Source organism: Clytia hemisphaerica, unplaced genomic scaffold (genome assembly GCF_902728285.1).
Source record: "Clytia hemisphaerica strain Z4C2 unplaced genomic scaffold, Clytia hemisphaerica genome assembly, whole genome shotgun sequence".
Taxonomy (NCBI): Eukaryota; Metazoa; Cnidaria; class Hydrozoa; order Leptothecata; family Clytiidae; genus Clytia; species Clytia hemisphaerica.
In genome coordinates this window covers 702,660-724,490 of record NW_027104420.1, presented here as the reverse complement: position 1 = coordinate 724,490, position 21,831 = coordinate 702,660, and the positions used below count along the sequence as shown (strand labels likewise).

General features: G+C 36.0%; 2 protein-coding genes across 2 annotated transcripts; both read left to right on the top strand.

The window, feature by feature from the left end:
* The first annotated feature begins 4,196 nt into the window (after positions 1 to 4,196).
* On the top strand, positions 4,197 to 9,969 carry LOC136820334 (uncharacterized). Its single transcript, XM_067076527.1, has 6 exons — positions 4,197 to 4,326; positions 6,491 to 6,700; positions 7,166 to 7,188; positions 8,302 to 8,422; positions 9,056 to 9,076; positions 9,441 to 9,969. Exons 1-6 carry the CDS (start codon positions 4,254 to 4,256, stop codon positions 9,656 to 9,658), a joined length of 666 nt encoding a protein of 221 aa, XP_066932628.1. The 5' UTR covers positions 4,197 to 4,253; the 3' UTR covers positions 9,659 to 9,969.
* A 1,295-nt stretch (positions 9,970 to 11,264) lies between these two features.
* Positions 11,265 to 20,189, top strand: LOC136820320 (voltage-dependent calcium channel subunit alpha-2/delta-3-like). The gene is made up of 11 exons (XM_067076517.1): positions 11,265 to 11,441; positions 11,835 to 11,916; positions 12,344 to 12,454; positions 13,007 to 13,060; positions 13,395 to 13,518; positions 14,227 to 14,358; positions 16,899 to 16,962; positions 17,398 to 17,548; positions 18,759 to 18,839; positions 19,421 to 19,510; positions 19,938 to 20,189. Exons 1-11 carry the CDS (start codon positions 11,356 to 11,358, stop codon positions 20,187 to 20,189), a joined length of 1,227 nt encoding a protein of 408 aa, XP_066932618.1. The 5' UTR covers positions 11,265 to 11,355.
* Positions 20,190 to 21,831: the final 1,642 nt, after the last annotated feature.

Below are 21,831 nucleotides of genomic sequence, written 5' to 3'. Positions count from 1 at the left end.
TTAGTGCCTAAAGCGCGTGCCTTGCAATAAACAATAAGGACAAACCAGGTCGACTAAGCGCGCGAATTATTTTTATCACCTGACTTGAAGCAATAAAGTTGTAAAATTTTAATGATGGACACGAGAAAGTTACGAGGAAGTTTGCATGCGTTTCGTGTGTTGTGTGAAACTGCTTATAATTTGGCTGTTTTTTTGATTGAAAGGATTGCAATGTTTACTGAACTTCTAGTTTGATGGGTGAACTTGTTTGATAAGAATAATACCAAGAATTTCATTCAAGGTGGTTTGTTTTGATTATTTTACAGATCCGGTGTCGAAATTAGAAGACGCATGTCGATATTAGACGACCCTACGGTAGAAGATACCACTTTTCGTTTTTGTTGCAGATTTCGATATAAACTTCTCTCAGAATCAGGGACTACATGCCAATGTGTTGTGTCAACTTGTCAGCATTGTATTGTTGTAAAGGGAAAGATAAAAGAGGTTAAGACTAGCCTAGTTTCTAATCCTGATATAGGAGTTTAAGCTTAGACTGACTATGGTGGTTCATATGATTCTGAGATAGCATATTCGTCAGATTGTTATGTTTTCACCCATCCCTTTAGAACTTAAAAGTTTGTTTTGAAAATTTTTGGACAATAAGCAGTGTAGCTGGAACCTCCATATTCCAGGATTAGAAAAAGCTATACCTGTTATCTTTTTTCTTTAAAGAATCAACAAGTCATCAACATCGAAATTAACCAATCGGGTTAGGTATCGGAATTCCTATGGGAGTTCTTTTCCGTGATTTGTAAAATAGCTAAGTCGGCAAAAAAACTTTTCCCGGGGGTTTGAGGAATAAACAGAACAGTTATCATTGTTTTTTTATTTAACAAACCCAAATACCAAAAGATGTATTTTGTTGTTGGGAATCTATCCAGTGGTGAAGATGAAAAAATTTCTGCTATGCGTTTTTTTCGGAACGTTGAAAAACTCTAATTTCGATCTTCCTTGAGGTAAAGAGGTTGTGAGATTTGGGTTAGCGAGGCAAAAATTGCTAAAAAACTGGTAAAATCGTAATCCTCAAAAATCGAAGTTCCAGCCTCACTGATAAGGGAAGGGGTCTGAAGCTTACTGGCCCAAAATGCTGATAGAAAATTCGTTTAAGAGGAACAAAGAAGTACCGTAAGTTGGTCTAATGTCAACATCCGTCTTCTAATTTCGACACCCTTCTTTAGAGATAGGAACAATAGAAACTGAGGAAGGTCGGAATCGCTGATTGACTTTGATTAGCGCGATGAGAGGAAAAATCTTTAGACTATCAGTGATTTCGACCTTCTTTTTATTCCTATCTATAAAGAAGGATGTCGAAATTAGACCAACTTACGGTATGATTGATAAACTTGGTGGAGTTATCAAAACAAATTTGTTGTCAAAGAGATTTAACAGTAAGTGAAAATACAGAACAAATTTCAACCAGTCCCATGTTTCGACCAATCGTCCTAAGTTAGAGAGCCAGTTGATGGTATACTTTAAAAGAACACCGCACCGCACCGGAAAATCAGCGGGAAATATGATGCGGGCGGGTGACACGAATAGAACAATTTTTCTATGACCGCCTTATATAATATCAATACGGACTTCTTTATAACCAAAATTTACTAGTATGAGTCGCTAATTATAGACCTTTTTTTAAACACTGCTGTTATGGTGTCCATTCCAGCCAAGCCATATTTTATCATTCTACAGAAATCCCTGCTTGAAAAATCTAAACATTGATACGTGGTCGAGTTTACTAAACTTTGCCGAATTAAAACGCGCAAAAATATCATATGATGTATGACCACGGCTCCCGTTCACTCCGATCATGATTCTGATCATGTGATATAGCTTGATGTTTTGACTTTTTTAAACCAATGAAATCATTTGTTTACCGCATTAAAGGCCTTTCTATATTACCGCTAAAAAAAAAAACGGGGGTCAACATGAACTTTAAAGCCTGCTGCGGGAAAGGGAAATGGTTTTGAAGAACCAAATATATACAAAAAGGTTTTGATATTATCCAAATATCACGAAAACAAGTGACATTTACATGGTTAATCTTTCTAAAGTTTGATATGACGGTTTGTTGTAAAGAAAGTTGACCCCCGTGTTGGTTTTATAACCTATATTTTTGGATTTGTGAGTCATTTGGAAGTGTAATCATACCCTTTTCAGGGAGCTGGACCCACATTTTTTAAGTCAGAATTCATTGCCAGTTATGCCACAGCGTGGTTTGAAACCTTGCTGGTGGCTGTTGTAGGTCTGGTGGAAAATGGATATTATTTCTGAGTGTAAACATTACTGAGGCTAGAATATTTTCTTTATTTTGACAAACAAAAGGTTCAAGGTTTGTTTACTTTTTATTTTACTGCATTTCTCTGTTTTATTCTGCTGTAGCAGGCAATTGAAAACTCCTGATTTTTTGTTTTTGTCAGTGCTCGCTCGGCAGCCATTTTGAATTTTTTTTTTGACGTCTGTACTCTGCAATTTCGTGACCTCTACAAAATTGACAATTTTGGCTGAGGGGAACAGCAGTGTAAAGAGGCAGCCATGTTGAATAATTATGTACTCCAGCATAAAAACAATGATACAGCCATGCATAATTTCTGTATCATGCATATTTTAAAAATTATGCATGGCTGTATATCATTGTTTTTATGCTGGAGTACATAATTATTCAACATGGCTGCCTCTTTAAAAAAAGGTCTATTCACACAATCCTGCAATCAAAAGAGGTGGAGCGCTACCAACCGCCAACACCAAGCAAGGGCATAATAGATTTTGAATTTGATGAGGGATGGATGGGATGTTGACTTTGTTTAGACCTACAGTACTACTTTAAAATGGTAGTATGAAATACCATGAGATCGGGTAACTTGCATCAGTGCACAGTGGAGGCAAACAACATGCATAGCCCTCAAATGAATGACCTGTCTGGTCATTAAAATACAAAGTAAAATCAAAACAAAAATGGTAAAAGAGAGCTGCAAGTGGAGCGGTGTTGTTCGTTTGTTTTCAAATTTTGCTGCTTTGATTGGTCAGTCATTTGATGGCTATGCAAGTTTCCCTCCACTGATTTCTGATGTAAGTTACCCAACTTCACTTCCAAGAGGGTATGCATGCCGGATGGGATGGTCAGATGGTTTCTTGTTTTCCAACCCAGCACATAGTAAAAAAGGATTCCCACCATTAGCCTCAAAGCTAAACTGTGAGCATTGGGAGGTCTGCTCTCTCCTCTCCTGACTTTCTAATGTCGGCGCAGTGGCAGGTCTACACAAACAACTACCCTTTAAAAAATGCACCTATCATGTTAAAAACAGCTTACACTATAAAATCAGCTCATTAAGGCTTTATCTGGTCCATTTTGCAAGGTCAAAAAGTAATCAAAACATAATGTTCCAAATCAAAATAGACATCTGATTAGTTTATTAACGAAACAATCAAGATTCTAAAACATCATTATCCAAAATCCAGAGGAGGAAACAAATGATGACAGCGTCAATAACATAGTCTAAATCGTAGTGGAAAGAATTCGGGCTGGGTAATAATTACCTGACAACAACTACTTACTTTCCCAAAGACAGCCAATTTGATGGACAAACTCTTAAGACTTTTTCATACGCCCGGTATAAATTTTTCACAAAAATGTTAATATTCAGGTAAGAGAAAGAGCTCTTCAGATTACGAACTAACGAGCGCCCATTTCCGCAAGACGCCATAAGGGTGTTATCATTTATAACCGCCCAGGAATGCTTTGACCTTGCCGCCGCGCCTTTCAGACACAACAGACCGCTTTATACCGTGGCCAACGTTTTAATTGTAATCATTGCTGATGCTTTGTAAATTTACGTCCAGAAATATGCATCATATATCAAATAATTGTTTTAGCGTGGTGGTAGCTAGCGACACTGTTGCTGTGAAATCTTTCTGATAATTTTTTATTGATTGATAAATAAAATCGGCAAAAAGGCAGAGCGACAAAGAAGGAAGAAGCAGCACATTGCATTTAAGACCTCAGCAATCCAAACAGCAATTATTTATGTTGGTAAGTAAGTAATTCTGTTTCTCGTTTTGATTAAAAGCTTGCGAGTGCAAACCAATCAAACCAGATTTAAGAAACAAATTGAACATGGTTTATGCTCAACATGTGCCAAGTCAGTATTCTAGATTTTTTGTGCAATATAAATAGATACATACATAACCTCATATTGCAGATTTTTTAATTAGGAATTATGTATAATTTAACCAAGGATATGATTTCAATATTCATAGTATTGATCGTGGCACCATGCCTGGTATATGCAGGTAAGCGTAAATTTCACTTAGTAGAATACAAAATACTTTCCGTCTCCCAAACCAAAATTCCGTTGGCCACTCTCCACGCTTTTTTTTAATAAGAATACACTTTATAAGAATGTCCATGATGAAAATGACCAAAAAATTAAGAATATGCTAAGAACATCACCTTCATAGAATTACTTAAGTTAAGAATGGCATTTTTAGACCATTTCAAATTATAAATCGTCAATTAGAATCCTAACCCAAGAATGCTGTAAGAATATTTTAGGATGATTTTCCCAAAAAAGTTAAGAATATCCATGATGAAATGGAATTACACCATTCTTATAAAAAAAAGCGTGTACTAGAGATAGGTTTTGAAGCGATCTGGGACATCTAAAATCACCGCTTAAAGGACCTCATTTTAAACGGTGATTTTAGATGTCTCAGAACGCTCCAAAACCTCTCTACTCTACTCTCCAACGGAAGAATAAAACTAAGAGCTTTAGAAAATCTGAATGAAATAAAAATTCTACGAATACACCTCTAAAAATTATTTTTGAAATAAATTGTCGAGTGACAAATGTAACTTTGAAAGTATGATACAATTTTTCTATGTATGACGTAATTTATGAAAAAGGCTGCATATTCCAATCCGAAAAAAGGATGCACGGAAGTCGCATAAAAATCTCGTAACTGAGCCAATATTGCTCCACTTTTTGATTTTACTAATGATGGAGTGCTATCAGAATTATAAAAAAAGCGAACAAAGGGGCTGGGTTCAAGTTTGGAAAGGTCAAGAGAAAGGTCACTTTTACTCAAACTCTAGTAGCGCCCACGACTAACAAACGTCCATTATAAAATCAAAGAGCGCCGCCCGGTGTGCAAGTATCAATGGGTACGAAATTGACTTTTGTTGCCTTTGTCACTTGGATTTTGGCCTTTTTAAGTTCTACCTAGATCCCTAAACTACATATCAACATAACCCTCGGAGGACTAGAAGAAAGAAATGTAACTAATAATTTGATAGCCTTTTTAAGAGGCCCTTAATTCCATTGTGATATAATATAAAAATCAAGAATGAAACCATTTATGATGAAAAGGACACTTGTTTGTAAGGAGATGACGCATTTGTAAACTGTAATTTGAGAAACCTTTCATCTTTATTGTGTTATCGTAGTAAAGGGAGGCATTATATCTTTTATCTTTCTATGATTCATCCAATACTCATAGATGCGCTAAAACCAAAATAAATCCATAGGCTATACTGAGGCAAAATCTGTTAATAGTAAGACCTCCAGTTGACCATCGAGTAAACAAGCGAATTCTATAACAGTCAGCTTAGGCAAAGTCTTTGGCTTGGGCTAGGAATGTAATTTCCATCCAAAAGGGTAGGCTAAATAAAGTCCGGTAAAAGAACCAAATTTGACTGATATAAAAATTGTCCACATAAGTTTTATGTAGTTCTTTAATTTTTTTTTTGCCAAATCAAATTGACCTAAACTTATTGGACATTACTTCATACACTTCGAAGTATTTCCAATGTCAAGCCTGTGTATTATTTCCGTTCACATCAAATATATTACATCTCAATCACGCATAGTTAGGCTGTAGCTTAGTGGCAAGTAGTGTAGCAAAAGAAACTAAACATTCAAAAGACACAATATGTTGTCAATGTTAAGAATTTTGATCAAGAACGCATTCTTCAGAAATTTGCGGTATAATCTCTCATAACTCAACAACCATATCGGCTTTCTCGATGAAGTGTTTATAAGGAATTTAAAAAATGTTACATCAATCATTATAATATGTTATTGTTTCCAAAAGAGCTGCTGTTCGATGAGTATGATTCCCATCAACTAAAAACAACAACAAATGAAACATAATGCTAAAAAGGCTAACGAATCCGTGCCCCTTTTTAAGGCCACCCAGAAGCACCCCTAATCACGCCATCACGGCAATTTGATCCTCTCCTCATGATCATGAAGTTCACTAAAAACTTTTCGTTACTCAAAAATAGCGAAAAACCCACATCACTCCTCGAATTTCACGCATAATATTTTTGGAGTCAACACGCAGAACTGTTTGAGCGGGGGAGCTTCTTTAGCCCGGGGCTATTTGGTTGATTCCGTATAAATTATTACGTCATGAATATCATGAATAAAAAGGAGATATCTCTTTTTTTTCACAGGTTATATGAGCAGAATCGGTGTCTGTCCCCACCCAACCACCAATTTTGTTTTAAAAGATACTCGGTTAAATTTCTATGGTCTATCGTACATCTTACCCGGAGATGAGAGTCCACCTTGTACCATGTCAGAATGTCAATTAGATACTGATTGCCATGGCGACCATAAATGTTGTTCTAATCATTGTGGTGCTTATGTTTGCACGGAGTCAAGTAAGTATAACATGAAAACATTTATAATGAAAAATTTCAAATCTAAAAATATCTAAACTTTGGAGCAGTTCTCCAAAACATATATATGAAGATGAAAGGAATCTGCAGGCCAAAGATTTATAACCATATATGATAAAATCCTGAACATCAAAAATTATTCTTGTACATTTCATTGATGTGAATAATTTTGATGAAGACCTCGGTCAGCCTTTCTGTTTTGAAGAATTGATCGCTTTATCCGTTTTCCTATGCTCCATACCAACTTGGTTTTAAGAGCTTCCTCAAAGACTTCAATATCAAAACAATTTGAATTTCTGTGATTTTGACATATACCACTGTTTTTCGACTCCATCCTTGTTTTTGTGTTTTCTCCAAAGATAAATGTTCCTTGTGTTATGATCGAGTAAGCCTAAAATGTTGAAGAAATATTCTTTGATTCTATTTGGTTTTTTTGTTGTTTTTTAGTGAGAGAGCCACGTCCATGCCAGGTAAGAAAACTATTTTTTGCTGAACTACAAGTCCTATATTACTCAATTACTCAAATTACTCGAAATGGACTTGAGGGGGGGGGGGGGGGCGTGTACGGGGTTTGCGATTTCCTAAATACTGAATAATTTTGCTAAAATTTCCAAGATTCCGTAAAAAATAATTGCAATTCTGATACCGATTTTTTTTGCATTTTTCCTCGCTTTGACTAATTTTTCATCAAATTTGATTTTTTATGAATTCCGAAAAAGGGAGATAAAAGCTTTATAATACCGAAATTCCGAAGCAAATATTCATGGATCTCCTTGAAGCACTATTAAGCTTTCATTTGATCGAACTTTAACTTAGCGACGAAAACTCGTTTGCTGTAGCTTCATCAACGAATTTGGTAACTAGAACTGACTGACGCAGATTTCTGCGCTCGTATTTTGATTGGTTTAGAAATATTGAGAAATCAGTTATTTTACGCGAAATAACTTTTGGGAATTCTCCATATCACAAGATAAAGGGTGATTCAGCAGAGATGTTAACTCCCATCCCCAACCCTAGCCCTAGCCCTACCTGACCCTACCTGAAACAACCCTTTAATCTAACCGAGAAATTTGACTCTACTACCAATTCAATCCAAAACATAGGTCAAACATCGCGCGGGTCGGCGGGGCAAAAATTCTAGATCGGCGGTTGGTTTAGCCTGGACTTGTTAATTTATTGCGCGCACAGGCCCCGACAAAGACAAAATCTTTTCGATCAGTAGCTTTTTAAAGGTCCATTCTGCTGCGCGCTGAACCAATTATTTGTGATGAAAGTTAGCACTACAAGTTCTTATTTTTGAATATAGTTTCGTCTGCTATCTTCGATCAAGCTAATGAATTAGTGACATTCGTCTGTCTGGGACGACGGTCTGGGACTGCTAGTAATTTTATAATAAGGGGTGTGTAAGTGAAATCTGGCTGCTCTTACCAATATCCACAGGAAAATAAGAAACCGAATCATTCGAAGCTATTGTAGATGAATATAGAAAAGGATAAATTTAAAATTCATATAGCCTTTTTGATGCGAGGGAGTTATTTTGATAACTGATTGTCATCGAGAGCTCTCACTATTTCTTATTTTAGTATTTCACATGTCCTATAACAAAAACTTGTAAGATCCAAAAAGTGCAATGCGTCGAACCCTCATGCCCTGAGATGTTGACAATCGCAAGACCTATGTGTGTAAATGGTGGTCCATACTGGGGTAAGTAAATCTAAAGAGTAACAGTTGGCTTTATTCGATTTATCTCACGATTTATTCTTTTAGTTCTTGGATATAATCTCTTGAAAAATTTCGTATCCCTATGATATCCTCTCGTGTAAAATTGCCTAACCTACGACCCCTCTCCGGCGGGAAATCTTCCATTCTTATAAACTACCCCTCGGATATCTGAAGAACTAGTCTATGGATCGCAGATCTCTATAGATACACCTCCCATCTAGGAAACTATAAGAAATTCTTTTCACTATATGTTCTTTTTAAGAACTTCCAAAATTTTTTAAGCCTTCGGATGTTCTTAACATGTTCTTATTTTCGCCATTTTTTGAGGATTTTTTGAAAAGAAATCATGCACTTTAGAGTCCGCAAAGCCTTAAATGTTCTTACTTTGTTCTTAACATTTTTGTCATCGAGGGCTTATGTTCTTATACAGTTTGTTCTAATAAAAACGTGTAGAGAATGTACAGAAGCTTACCGAAGAGCATTTTGACACCTGGATAAGGGGGAGGAGGGTGCTAACTTTTTGCAAAATCCCATTGACGTTACCCTATAAGCATACCCCTAATCATCAACCACTTTATATAAATAATAAAATCTTTTTTTATTTGCTTTTCATAGAAATGACAAAGAGGAAACGATGTAAGTGACCTATCATTCAAGTCCATAGAAAATTGTATTTTATGAAAGAGTTCTTTGGTTGTAGGGGAAATAAATAAGGGTATAACATTTGTTTTGCCTAAAGGGAGCTCGGCCGTTCGAAATTCGGGATAATTTTGGAAAAACTAAATTTCAGGTAAATATTCTGGTTCGAAAACAATGAAATTCAAATCCCCAGCCATAAATAACAAGGGAATATCAATCCCCATCGAGTTTTGGTCCGTTATTTTTACCCTCACTGGCTGAAGAAATCCCACCGGGTCTGTGAGAAGGGGGTGTATTTAATCACGCCAGAATTACTATTTTTGATGATATAAATATGAATCTCATAATATCTTTTCTTAAGCTCGTATATTGCGTCCAGATATATTCACACAAGAGGTGCCATTCATATCAACTAACAACGCAGGTAGCAGCAGAGATATCAATGAAGAGCGTGAAAACTCTTGGTTGTTAGCTTTAACTCCTTTTTGGAACGGTGAGAAGGATTGGAAAAGTTCAACTGGGAGCACCTCATCATGGTTAGATTACTATGGGCGCAGAAAGAGAGCTACTAAATCTTAAGGAAAAAAGTGGGAAAATGATGACATTTTGGCTTTGAAATGGACCTTTTTCGTGGCCCGACTAAACCTCGACGTATCGATGTGTTTGTTGTTTGTATTTTTTTAGCTCGTTTCAAAATCCAGATAAAAAGCCTCTCACCCTTGTTCGCAGGGCTTAAACTTGGCGATTGGCTCACTTTAAGAAATTTCTAGTATTGAATATTTATTTATTTTTACTTTATAGATTAAGTATCCTGTGTAGTCATTATTTAATGCGTTTATTTGTTTCAAATGTTGTGTAAATTCGTATTCTAAAAACATATTCGAAATTGACGAATCTACCATTCTACTCTCTAAGACCTCGAAAAATAGTGTACGATTTACCCCTTCATTTCCGTTAAATATCCTAAGTGGGCGTGACCGTCGAGGCGTCAAAATTTGACATTGAGAATTTCATACCCTTGGGGAAGGGGGTACTGATCTTGGTAGCCGACGATGAAGAAGTCGAAAATGGTGGACCCCAACCTATCAGATGTAAAATTTCATATTTTTTGTAATACTCAACTTGTAGGAATGACCAGATACCAGATGGAACTGTAAAGATTTGGTGAATTTGCAACTCTATCTGATCTTGGTTTTGATTAACCTTGACCGGTACAACATCGTTACCCTACTTTTCCTGAGTAGTCCCTAGGGTGTCAAGCAGGTTTACCTTTTCATAGTTTGATGAAAAATGGGGGTCTTTGGGTTGTATGATGTATAAAAGAAAACTAATACGAGATTTCTATTTACAAAATTATCACGGATTCAAGATTAGGGAAATTGATGTTCTCGAAAAAATTCTGTCAGTCTTATCTCAGATTTCATGAAGAATTCCTTTTATATAATCCAATTTAAATGAAGTTTGAAGAAAAATATCACAAATATATCATTTTTATTTCGACAAAATAATAAAGACACTGTCACACTAAGCTTGTGATGGAGTGTTTTTATAATTTTGTGATAAATTTTTAATAAGGAGAGATCTCCGGGTTTAATGGGTCTCGGAGATTTTATAGTGCGTACAAAATGTTAACATTCGTGCAGAAATTAGCTACAATGATATTTAGAAGCTCACAGAGTACTTTAAATTTTGCTTATTTATGAGATACTTATGAAATACAGGGAAATTCGAGAATGTCTTTGTTCCTTTAAAACATATGTTTTTGGAGGACATTATTTTGGCCTCTAAATTTTTTGAGACTCAAAGAAACGTTTTAATGTAGACTTTATTACAAATTTTTTAGATTGATTTTTTGTTTCTTATTCGTAGAAATTAGATTGATGATCGAAAAATGTTCTTGAATTTCTTTTTTGAAAGAAGGAAAAAAAGAAAAAGAGGCCCTGAAATTAGTCTTTAAAAAAAGTAAATTAAAGTCTAGCAGAATTTTAGAAATGTCTTTCATATGGAAAAAGAATCAGAGACCATCTCTTTGAGAAAGAATTTTTCATTGCAAAATGTTGATAACAAGTATTCATTAAACCAGACAGTATTTGAGTGGTATTCGTATGGCCTAAAAAACCTGGCTCTCAGGTGCCTAACAAACACCCCTCTCCCGTTTCTTAACTTTTTTAATCTCCCTGTTTATTAAGACACTTGAGAGTCGAAAGAACTATCAGACCTAAAACATTATTTTGAAAAATTCTTGTAACTTTCACTTGGACTACAAAGACTTGAAAATGAAAGTGAAACGAACTGCAACCTTTTGTTTGTTGGTGCAGTTGACATTTAGGTTGTTAACGGCAAATGGAACAGATCGCAAAAAGTAAGTGTTTTATACTGTTTGTCAAATTCATGTTGATAAATAACATTATTTGCAACCCTGCTTCAACGGACCAACAAATATTAAAGTTCAACATGAAACCTTTAAAGGACAATCTTTTTCATCATTCTTTAATTGTGGAAGATTACAAGTTGGCTGTACTCGGAATTTTGAATACAAAAATTGCTCCTTCCCTTCTCTTCATTAGCAAACAAGAAATGACAACAAAAACTTGGTGAACTTTATGAAAAAAAATTTCTAACAAGTTGGCTTTCATTGAGGATCGGGATTTTTCCTTGAATCCAAAATTTAACATGCTTAAAAGCCCTTCCCTGATAGTGACCAATGATTAGTTTTGGAACACAGGGCTGTTAGCAATGTATCAATATATTATAGGGTTGCACATTGGGCAAAGTTGATTGGTGAGAGCGCAAAAACTTTTTCAGATGAAATCACTGCTTCTGAACATATTAAAAAGGTTTTACTTCAATTTACTACAAAATTGATAAACATAACCAAGATCAGATTCGAAGTTCGAAATTGATAGATTATCTGGATTCTTTTGTATATAAAAATTTTTTTACCATTGACTGTGATAATATCCCATCTTTTACTATCTTCTAGATGTATCTTAATGTCCCTTGTCCCTGGGAGGAAGAGTACTAGGGTTGTGAGCTGACGGGGTGTGCCGCCCGACTTTCAACCCTCGCACCCTTAGTGGGACTAAAATTATGACTCTTATTGGGACTAATTTGACCAAATTTCGATGTTTTGATTTTTCCGACTCTTTAATGGGCCTGAGATTTGATTTTCTGATTTTTTCAACCCTTTGTGGAAATTATTAGTATGCAGATGTAGGTCATCCTTGTAATAATAAGGACTGAAAAATTCATATTTCTATATAGGCTTACGAAGACTTAGGCCTGAAGATTCAAAAAGTGGATGGTGAAAGTTTGACCATTGATCTAGCAAACGAATTGGAAAGATTCTTCGATGAAAAAGTCAAAACTTTAAGGGTAGGATCACATTTGATAAAAAGTTATTCCGGGAAAAATTACTATTACTGTGCAGGTATGCACGTTTTTAGATTGTCATTTCAAAAAATTGATGAAAAAATAATTGATACCCTTTGGTTGAATACCACACCTGTTGAGTTTCAAGCCGGAGGCTCTTCAACTCTTCCCAAACAAGCAAAAGTGAGCATCTCTTCGCGCAGCTGACGAAATGCGCTTTACATTTTTCGAATTCTAGTGGTAAATTTTGTTTCCAATCTGGCGTTCGTGTATGAAAACGACATGGATCGTTCAACTTATGTAGAAAATAAGTGGCTTCGAATCCTACATTGAGATTCGACTTGAGGCTTCGGCTATCCCTGCCTCCCAAACAAAGCTATACACGGATCTTTTTTGGAATAGCCAAACAGCAGTTTTTATAACCACTAATATTTTCGATCATTTTATTGAGACAAAAGATGCACAATATTTGAATATTTAGAAATCCGTTCTTCATAACAAAAACAAAGCTCTTTCTATTTTCCATTTCCAAAATTGTTTCTTCTTCTTCTTTAGAAACTAGCGGAAGAAGCCTCGAGGATTGAAGACGAATATCGTGAGAATTACCAGGTAAGTAAAGCATTGCATTGCATTCTTAATACCAAATGAATTTTGAATTTTTTAGGCTTAATTTAACTTTTACTCCAATGGTTCTTTATGTTCCAAATTTCAAACACATTGCCTGTTCGATCTTATAAGAAACATATATAGAACACAACAATTTCCAAATCTCCGTAACTCGAAAAATAAGAGGAATCGTCGTCCGAATTAAGAATGTTTTGAGAAATTTGGACGAAAAATAACCTAAGACTAGCCCAGAATACAGAACAATCATTATGTCAATCGAGTTAAAGAGGTTCACATAGGATCGACTGATCCTTTCATTGTAAACTTTCATTTTCAGCATCATGATTGGTTCAATGGTAAAGCTTTAGAAGGAATGAAACTTGTACAGCATGCAAATTTCGATGTGCCAGTCAATCTGACAGATAGTATTGTTCACGTACCAACTGAAGTTTATGATCAAGGTCTGTTGTTTCAAAGTTCAATTCTTAAATGCTGATTTTTTGCTCAGAAATATGAAAAATAAGAATAGGTTAACAGAGAGAAACAATTAGTGTACAAGGTGTCCTCAATTCCCGAAATTACCTTTCCCCTTTACCGTGAGTATCACAGCGTGTCAATATTTCATATCTCCATCTTCAGTGTGCGATAGAATTCGTACAGTTTGCCTCCATAGCCTAATTTTAGAGAAAGCAGAGCTGTGGGGTTCATGGTATTCACCTTGCTTAGGCTTCGTAAAGCTTTTGCTGGCTTTTACTGATAGCGGTTTCGATAAACCATAGATGAAGTTGCCTGTGATTTATCCACTCTTCTCTATCAAGTAGCCATGCATGATCCATAGATTTATAAAGCCCGAAGGGCTAGATGGCGTGCTTTAAGCCCTTGCAGGAAAAAATATTTGAATATCACGAATAAAATTGTTGCTATTGTTTTCAACCCAGGAAGCTTCTGATTGGTCAAGCGCTGAAAATTCTATTGTAATGTCACATGAATTAGGTAGGATTTCCTACCTAACTACGGTACACTTTTCAGCAAAAGTACGACATCTAGTCCTTCGGGCTTTATAAATCTATGGCGTGATCGAGCTTCAAATTAGAATCGTTCCAAAGAAGAACGACTGGAAGGGTATTTGGAAGCATTAAAAAGAAAACCTCAACTTGATTCAACTTTAGATTCTAAAGTAGTTCGAGATATCCAATGGACCAAAGCATTGAACAAGATCTTCCAAAAGAACTTTGAGCAATACAGTGGATTATCTTGGCAATACTTTGGAACAGTAGAAGGAGTTCATAGACAATTTCCAGGTAAATTATAGACTGGAGTCGTTGATATGTAATACAGTAATATGCGTTATATGATGATAAATACGATTATTCATACGGGATTTAGTTTGTATAAACTAAAATTCGTTTTCTCCATTTTTTTTTGCTTTATTTCTTTAAGTCAAAAAAGTCTTTGATTGTCGATTGTTTCATTTTCTGCTTTCGTTTCTTGGAATGCTCCTCAGAGATCTTCTGATTATGGACTTAGATTATGGAGATATCGTATATGATCGTCCTGGTAATTCCTCATTCTCTGAAAAACTCGAGTCTGTTCAATATGATGCTTGTCTTGCAATAACCGGATGCTTCAGAGGAACAACCAGAGAAAAAATCTACCTTGAGCTAGGACTCGTATTTTTTTATAAAATAATACAAGGACATAAAAGGCTTTGCTCCTGCTTATCTTACGAATATTCTTCCTCCCCAGAGAGGAGAGGAAGAACGCAATGCAGGGCGAAGGATAAAACCACCACTCGAGGCACCTTTCTGTAGAACCGAGCGCTATCGTGCCTCTTTCTTTCCTTTTTGCATAAATGAATGGAATAACCTCGGAGATCATATACGGAATCTTCCAACTATTAAGTCCTTTAAGCAAGCAATTCTCCAATTCCTCAGACCCAGTGCTAACTCAGTTTTCAAAGCTAGTGACAACAAGGGCGTGGTTCTCCTTAACCGATTAAGGGTTGGTTTCAGTCATCTTCGTAAGCATAAGTTCAGGCACAATTTTGCTGACACAGTCGACCCTTTTTGCAACTGTCGACAAAATTCAGTCGAAACAACACAGCATTTTTTGGTGCATTGCTCTGATTACTCTAACGACAGACTTGTTATGTTTGACAGCCTTACGATAAAATTCATCTGCGATACTGGACGTTTTGGGGGACCGTTATTCTAGTCTTATGCTCCAAGTGCTCTCCTAGCTCTTTTTGTTTGTTTTTCAGTCAGGAACTATTGCAAATTAGGATATGTTCGCCGATTCTGGCCTAACTTGGATATGATGGCCTAATTAAGCTAGAAAGTGTAGCCTAATTAGGCTGGAAGGGACATGATTCCAATTTTTGACTTGGATTTCAAAATCCGCGTCAAAATTTAACTTAAAATGTCAAATTCTTATTTATTTGAATAAGTTCCCACTGTTTTTTGGGTAAAATTTGAGCGGGCTGAGAAAAGCTAAATTTTATGCTGTTTCAGCAAAATTATGTTTTACATATACAGCAGTACAGTTGAAATTATTTCAAGATTAATGTAAACAAACATAATCCGAACTTTGCTTTAGAAACATGTTTTATCCATCTACTTTTTTATTTTCATAATAAACTTGTTTTGTACACTTTTAGATTTTACAAAACATACAAAGAGTGTTTTTTTTTTCATTTTTCAGACAAAAAATGGCGCGCTGCATGTAGAACTTTAATCGGCTTAATTTGGCCATCATGGCCAAATTAAGCTATTCTTTTAGAAAAATAATCACATCTTTTCCCTCCGCTCTAAAACAAGAAAAGTTTTTCGCTTTAAATACTCTGCTTAGTACAAGTAACCCGGGGGGGGTACTAGGGCAAGATGGGTTACGGGGATGCTCCGCTGGTCAGGGTACCTTTTTTGACCTCCACGAGTCCCAGGTAGGGTCGCAAAAACACCAAAATAGAAAAATCAGTCCCTCGTAGGGTGCCTATTTTTGGAAAATTTGGGGAAAAAGTAGAAAATTTGGGGAAATTTTGGAATTTCACACTTTTTTCGCAAATTTCGAGTCCCACGTAGGGCTCATTTTTCGAACCTCAGCGGAGCACCCCCGTCGGTCGACAAGGGTAGTACCCCCCCCCCCCCCGGGACAAGTAACAGGTCCATGTAGTAAGATTGACGCGGATTTTACTTGTTCTCAAGATATTTAGGTTTGAATATTTTATATATCCAAATTAGGCCATTAATATCCTAACTAGGATACAAATTCTGGCCTATTTTTAGGCTAACATCCTAGTTTGGCCATCATAGCCTAATTTGCAATAGTTCCTGACTGTTTTTCTTTTTGTTTATCAATTATTTTCTGTAGTTAGTTTTTGTTGCTTTTTTCTTTTTATATATATTTGCATTCCTTAGTCATTATTGCTCATTTTGTAAGCTCATTTGGGGTTCCTTCCTCCTGGCGGTATGATCTGGTGGTCCTTTTGCGGGAGGATAGGAACCTTTAGATTTGTACTATTTGTTCGTGTTTCTATACTATAGATAAAAAAAAAAAGATCTTCTGAATCAGTGGAATGACGTTCATGATTCGAAAAGAGTCATCATTTTGAGTGTCAATAGCCTTGTCAATCAAAAAAGTCGAAAATTCGAATTACATGATCAAAATTTCTTGATGGTAACTGAAAATCTGTTCGATTTAAATGATTTTTCGAATTATATGGGTTCGAATTAAAGGAGTTTTCTTGTAAGGTTTTCAAGGTAAATTCTGAGGGGTCCACAGAATCTTTTCGAATTATAGGAGTTCAAATTACATGAGTTCAACTATATATTTTTTTCATCCACAGGTAGAGAATGGCCGTTACCAAGCAATGGTTTTCCAGATTTATATGATGCTCGTAGAAGACCTTGGTAAGTTTCTTATTGTATCTTATTGTACCAGCAAAAAGTAACAAAATATAATTGAAGATTTGGATTGAAAAATGAAAGCTAATCCAGAAGCGGTCTATGGCTAGATAATGTCCAAATCTTGGTGCCCAAACTCTTGATAACATTCCTGTTCCAGGGGAAGTTTCCCTATATCGAGGATGAATAATTTTATTGAAATCCCAATGGAGATACAAAATTCTATTCTTTTCAGCTCAACAAATCCAGTGGGTTGGTTTTGAAGTGTAATCTTTTCCATTGAATTTCAAGGTGGAGGGAATTCAATTTTTCTAGTGGGTTGTTGAATTTGTGGGCTATCTTTACATACGAGGAAGAAATTTTGGTCAACGATTCCAGTGAAATGAGGGCTCTAATGGTTCTGTGGGACGGGTGTATCCGATACACTTTTCTTTTATAAAGGTATATCCAAGGAGCGAACAGTCCCAAGAACGTCATAATTTTGATCGATCGGTCGGGAAGTTTATTGGGAAGTCGTATCGAGATCGCAAGTTACGCAGCGAGAATTCTTGTGGAAACTTTGACGACAAATGATTTCTTTCATGTTATCACGGTTAGTAGAAAAATCTATTAAAAAATTATTCACTTTTGCTTACACTGAAGTTGTAATAGCTAAGGAACGAGGCTATAGAAAAGAGGCTTTCATTTTCAACTTAAAAACGTCAGTACAGTAATTTTTCTGACAGAGTGTTTCGCCTAATAACGTAGATCCGAGTATCAATTAAAAGATTTTTTTTTTAAGGTTTTTTAAAGAAATATAAATTATAACAGTGTCAGAAAAACTTTGGGTGCTTTTTCACTACGCTAGATAGATAAGTGGTTCTCATCAACGATCCTTTTCATAAATTTCTAAGGGTTGTAAAAAATATACTATGAAGATTCGTGCTTAACATCAGATTTTGATCGCTTCATATCAGCATTCCAGATTTAACGTCGAAAATTGGTCATTAAACCTTTTGTTCTCCAAGAGAGGGGTAGACCTCTCTTGGCTTAATGACGAATTAAGCGAAAGAGGCAGCATAAATAAATTGGTTGCCATAAAAGTAGCAGAATGTGCAGTTGGGATTCTTTTGTAAAAAATTGGTCATATGGGAAAAGTGTTTTCTTTCCCGATAGAGTTGAAGAGCAAACTTTCATCTGTATTGATTTGATACAAAAGACGAGGAATCTTGTCACAGAAAATGTTCATTAGAAGGCTGTAATTCTAAATCCCTTGATATGCGAGTTGATTATTTTCAATAAAATTTTCTTCACATTCAAAGGGTTGTTAACGCTTTGACAACTGTTTTGGGAGTCAGTGATGCTTTCCTATCAATTTTCTTTGTTTAGGCTAATCGATTTTCGCCAGACAGTCTAGTGAAAAACCACCCTTTATGATTTCAGAGTTTTATTAGAAGATAATTGCTCTGGAGCCTGAAACTCAGTCTGCAACTTGAACAGTAATTACCATTGAGTTTCACACCCGAAGCGCTCGAGGCGAAACTTTAACCCTTCTCAGTCAAGAGAACTTGAAGCCACTTATTTCCCATCAAAAACACGCATAGAACGCACCGTTATCATGACGACAGATTGTATCTAGCGGTTCCTTTGTTTTGAGGGACTACATTTTTTGAAATCTAGCGATAGATTTTAGTTTCAATCCGGCGTTTGTGTAAAAACTAAGCGCGGGCGTTCTAAATGGAAAATAAACGGTTTCATTTCCTATCCAGTAGTCTCTAGCCCTTCGGGCTTGAAACTCAATGGTAATTAACTTATTATTTCAGTTCAATGAAGAAAGCGATTTAATTTGTTGTCACACAAACGACCAAAACAAACTTTTACAAGCGACTCGTGGTAATAAAGAGGTAATGATGCTCATTAGCACTGTGACCATGTTCAGACGTTACGGTTCCGTATCGCTCCGGTGTGGTTTCCGTTACAGATCGAGAGTGTTTATATTTGCTTCGGAACGTTTCGGAGCAAGAAAACGGAGCAGTTCCGTTCCGATGAAAATAGTGGAGCCAAACCATTACAATCTATTTTACTTTAAAACGTCTTCTTTTTTAACAATTCGAATTTTGATGTTCACACTTGTTTCGGAACGATTTCGTAACGTCTGAACATGGCCTGAAGAGAAACCAGACACCACCCAATAACTAACCATGATGGTCTCTTCTGACATAGTCTTAATCAGGGGGAAAAGGCATACAGTTGCAGGGTAGGGGTCTAAGGATCTACATTTTAAGCCCCACCCCCCCTCCCAAAAAAAAACAAAAAAAAAACAAGTAATTTCTTGTAAGGTAATGAACATAATTATCTGAAAATTAGAATTAAAATTAACAAATCGAAGCTAGCTTAATTTTTTAGAAAAGTCACACTATAATCCTTAACGTCTTACCCCGTTTACCATAATAATATTTCACTTTCAATGTTCTAAATATTTTAGTATGTCAAGGCATTATTGAAACAAATCAAAGCAGAGGGAACATCAGATTGGGAACGAGCTATCAAAATGGCTCTACAAATGTTGAAAAAGGTGAGGTCTATTGTGCTTCCGCTATCAAAATGGCCCTACAAATGTTGAAAAAGGTGAGGTCTATTGTGCTTCCGCTATCAGAATGGCCCTACAAATGTTGAAAAAGGTGAGGTCTATTGATCTTCCAGGTATAAGTCAATCGTCTGTTGCCATAAACAACTTGCTGATGTGAATCTGGGGGTCAAATTTCGAGGAACAAATTATTACCGATTATTCTGGACTTTTTTCGGAACTTCTACCTAAAATTCAGCTTTTTCGAGATTTGTCCTTATTTTTTAACCCTGAGGGGGTTCAGCTGAAATTTATTTTCACGGTTTCTACAATACTTTACCAGAATTTAAAGGTCCAAAAAGGTACCTTTAAAAGATATAAACCCTCTCGATTTAGGTTCACCTCACATAAACCTCGAATTTTCTATACTTTTCAGACACAAGAAGACATGGAAGGATCATTATGTCAGCAAACACTTTTTATTTTATCAGATGGATCAGCAACATATCCGAAAGAACTGTTCGAAAAACATGATCCTCATGGTTTGGTATGTTTATTCAAATACGGTTGCCGTTCTGTTATTACCGAGTTTATGTATCGGAGGATATCGAGGGCGACGATAAGTGAAATCGATACAAAAGAAAGTCGATCGTTGATGTACGGCTCTATATCGCCTTTGCTCACCTAAACAGACGGCGATATTTTGGTGTTTTTACCGTCGTCGAGCAAAGTGGATGGTGATGTCGGCCCCATGTCAACTTTGCTTTATACCGTCCTCCTCGATTTATTCAAATACGGTTGCCGTTCTGTTATTCTCTAAAGAAATTCGATTGGTTTGCATGCGAGTCATCTAAAAATATCGAAGATCTTGATCCGACTATATATACAAATAAGAAAACTTTCGTTAAAGAATCAGAAAACGATCATGCTGAAAAAGCAATACACATTTTTTTATAAGAAAAAACTAAATAAGGCTTCGATGGCCAAAATGTAAGAACATTAAGGCTTAACCCACTTTAAAACTGGATAAAAATGCTCACAAAATGGTGAAAATAAGAGCATGTATGTTAAGAATATTTTTAGGCTTGAAACTCAGAAAGTTAAGAACATTTCAAGGCTTCAAAGGTTTTGGATGTTCTTATAAAAAAACGTGTATGAAACCGTCTAAAGAAATCTTTAATATTTCCACGTTTAATGAAATTTTATTTATTGTTCGCGAAGAGTTTGTAATTTAGGAGTTCATAATCTGTTCTAGAGACCTTTTTACACGGTACAGATTGAATCTGAGAGCGTGAAACCTTCAAGGGGATTCAAACTTTCATCGAAATACGCTTATGAAAAAATAGAATGTCGAGCAGTCGAGTGTGCAAGTGTGGTTTATGAGAGTTTCTCAAAGAAATTTGACAATCACTTTTGATTTGCTCGAAAACAGGAACGTGGGAGTCAATCATTATTGAGATTAAAAAAGTTTTTAGCTTAGAGGCTTAATTCCTAAATTTTGAGTGACCTCAACCCTGGTAAAAATTCTTGAAAAGTTCTTGAAAAGATCTTATCAAGAAACTTTGCTTATTCTTTTTCAGTTACTTACTACGAACGTGCCAAGATCTTTCAAGATCTTTAACGATCTGATAAGACTCTTTTATAAGTTTTGAATAAGATTCTTGTCCCTTACAGTGATTCAAGATCTTGACGGAATCTTAAGTAAAAGTGAGTCGGAGGCGACCCGAAGGCTCCTCTTTCGATAGCTATCTACCTGAAGGTAGGGGAAGGATTGCTCCACTTACCCTTGATCCTTCTCTTAATTGCTGAGCATCAAGCAGAGAGGCATCAAGTACCATTTTGGGAATCTTTGGTATGACCCGGCTGGGGGTTGAACTCACAACCTTGCGCACCGTAGACGGATGCTCTACCACTGCACTACGGTCGCTGACGGAATCTTACTACTATCCCCGTTCAGTTATTGAATAAGGGCCGAAAGCTTCGCTCGAGTGACACTGCATTTAACTGATGACCTCGTGAATACTTCCCATTAATCAACTATTTCATTAATACAGTCAATGATAACAAACACACAAAAGAAGAACCACTTACCGTATTTCGAAGCTGACCAAAAGCTGCTTCGTAAATACTATCCTAAGAGATTGCTCTCCTTGAGTCTAAAGACTCCTTCTTATGAAAAACAATCATAACCAGAAATTCACGTGTTTTTAAGATTCTTAGCCCGAACTTGATAAGAACCACTAAGAATCTTAAAGCTTCTTTGCACATAATAGTTAGTTAAGATTTGGAAAGTCTCTTTATAAAAACTTTACGCAAGTTACGCAAAGAAT

What these genes read in the sequence shown, in the direction of transcription:
- LOC136820334 (XM_067076527.1), top strand. Translation starts at nt 4,254, where the DNA reads ATGTATAATTTAACCAAGGATATGATTTCAATATTCATAGTATTGATC. An exon ending in GAGAGCCACGTCCATGCCAG is followed by an intron (nt 7,189 to 8,301) that starts GTAAGAAAACTA and finishes TTCTTATTTTAG; the next exon opens with TATTTCACATGTCCTATAAC. An exon ending in AATGACAAAGAGGAAACGAT is followed by an intron (nt 9,077 to 9,440) that starts GTAAGTGACCTA and finishes TCTTTTCTTAAG; the next exon opens with CTCGTATATTGCGTCCAGAT.
- LOC136820320 (XM_067076517.1), top strand. Translation starts at nt 11,356, where the DNA reads ATGAAAGTGAAACGAACTGCAACCTTTTGTTTGTTGGTGCAGTTGACA. An exon ending in CTTCTGAACATATTAAAAAG is followed by an intron (nt 11,917 to 12,343) that starts GTTTTACTTCAA and finishes ATTTCTATATAG; the next exon opens with GCTTACGAAGACTTAGGCCT. An exon ending in ATTTCTTTCATGTTATCACG is followed by an intron (nt 17,549 to 18,758) that starts GTTAGTAGAAAA and finishes TTATTATTTCAG; the next exon opens with TTCAATGAAGAAAGCGATTT.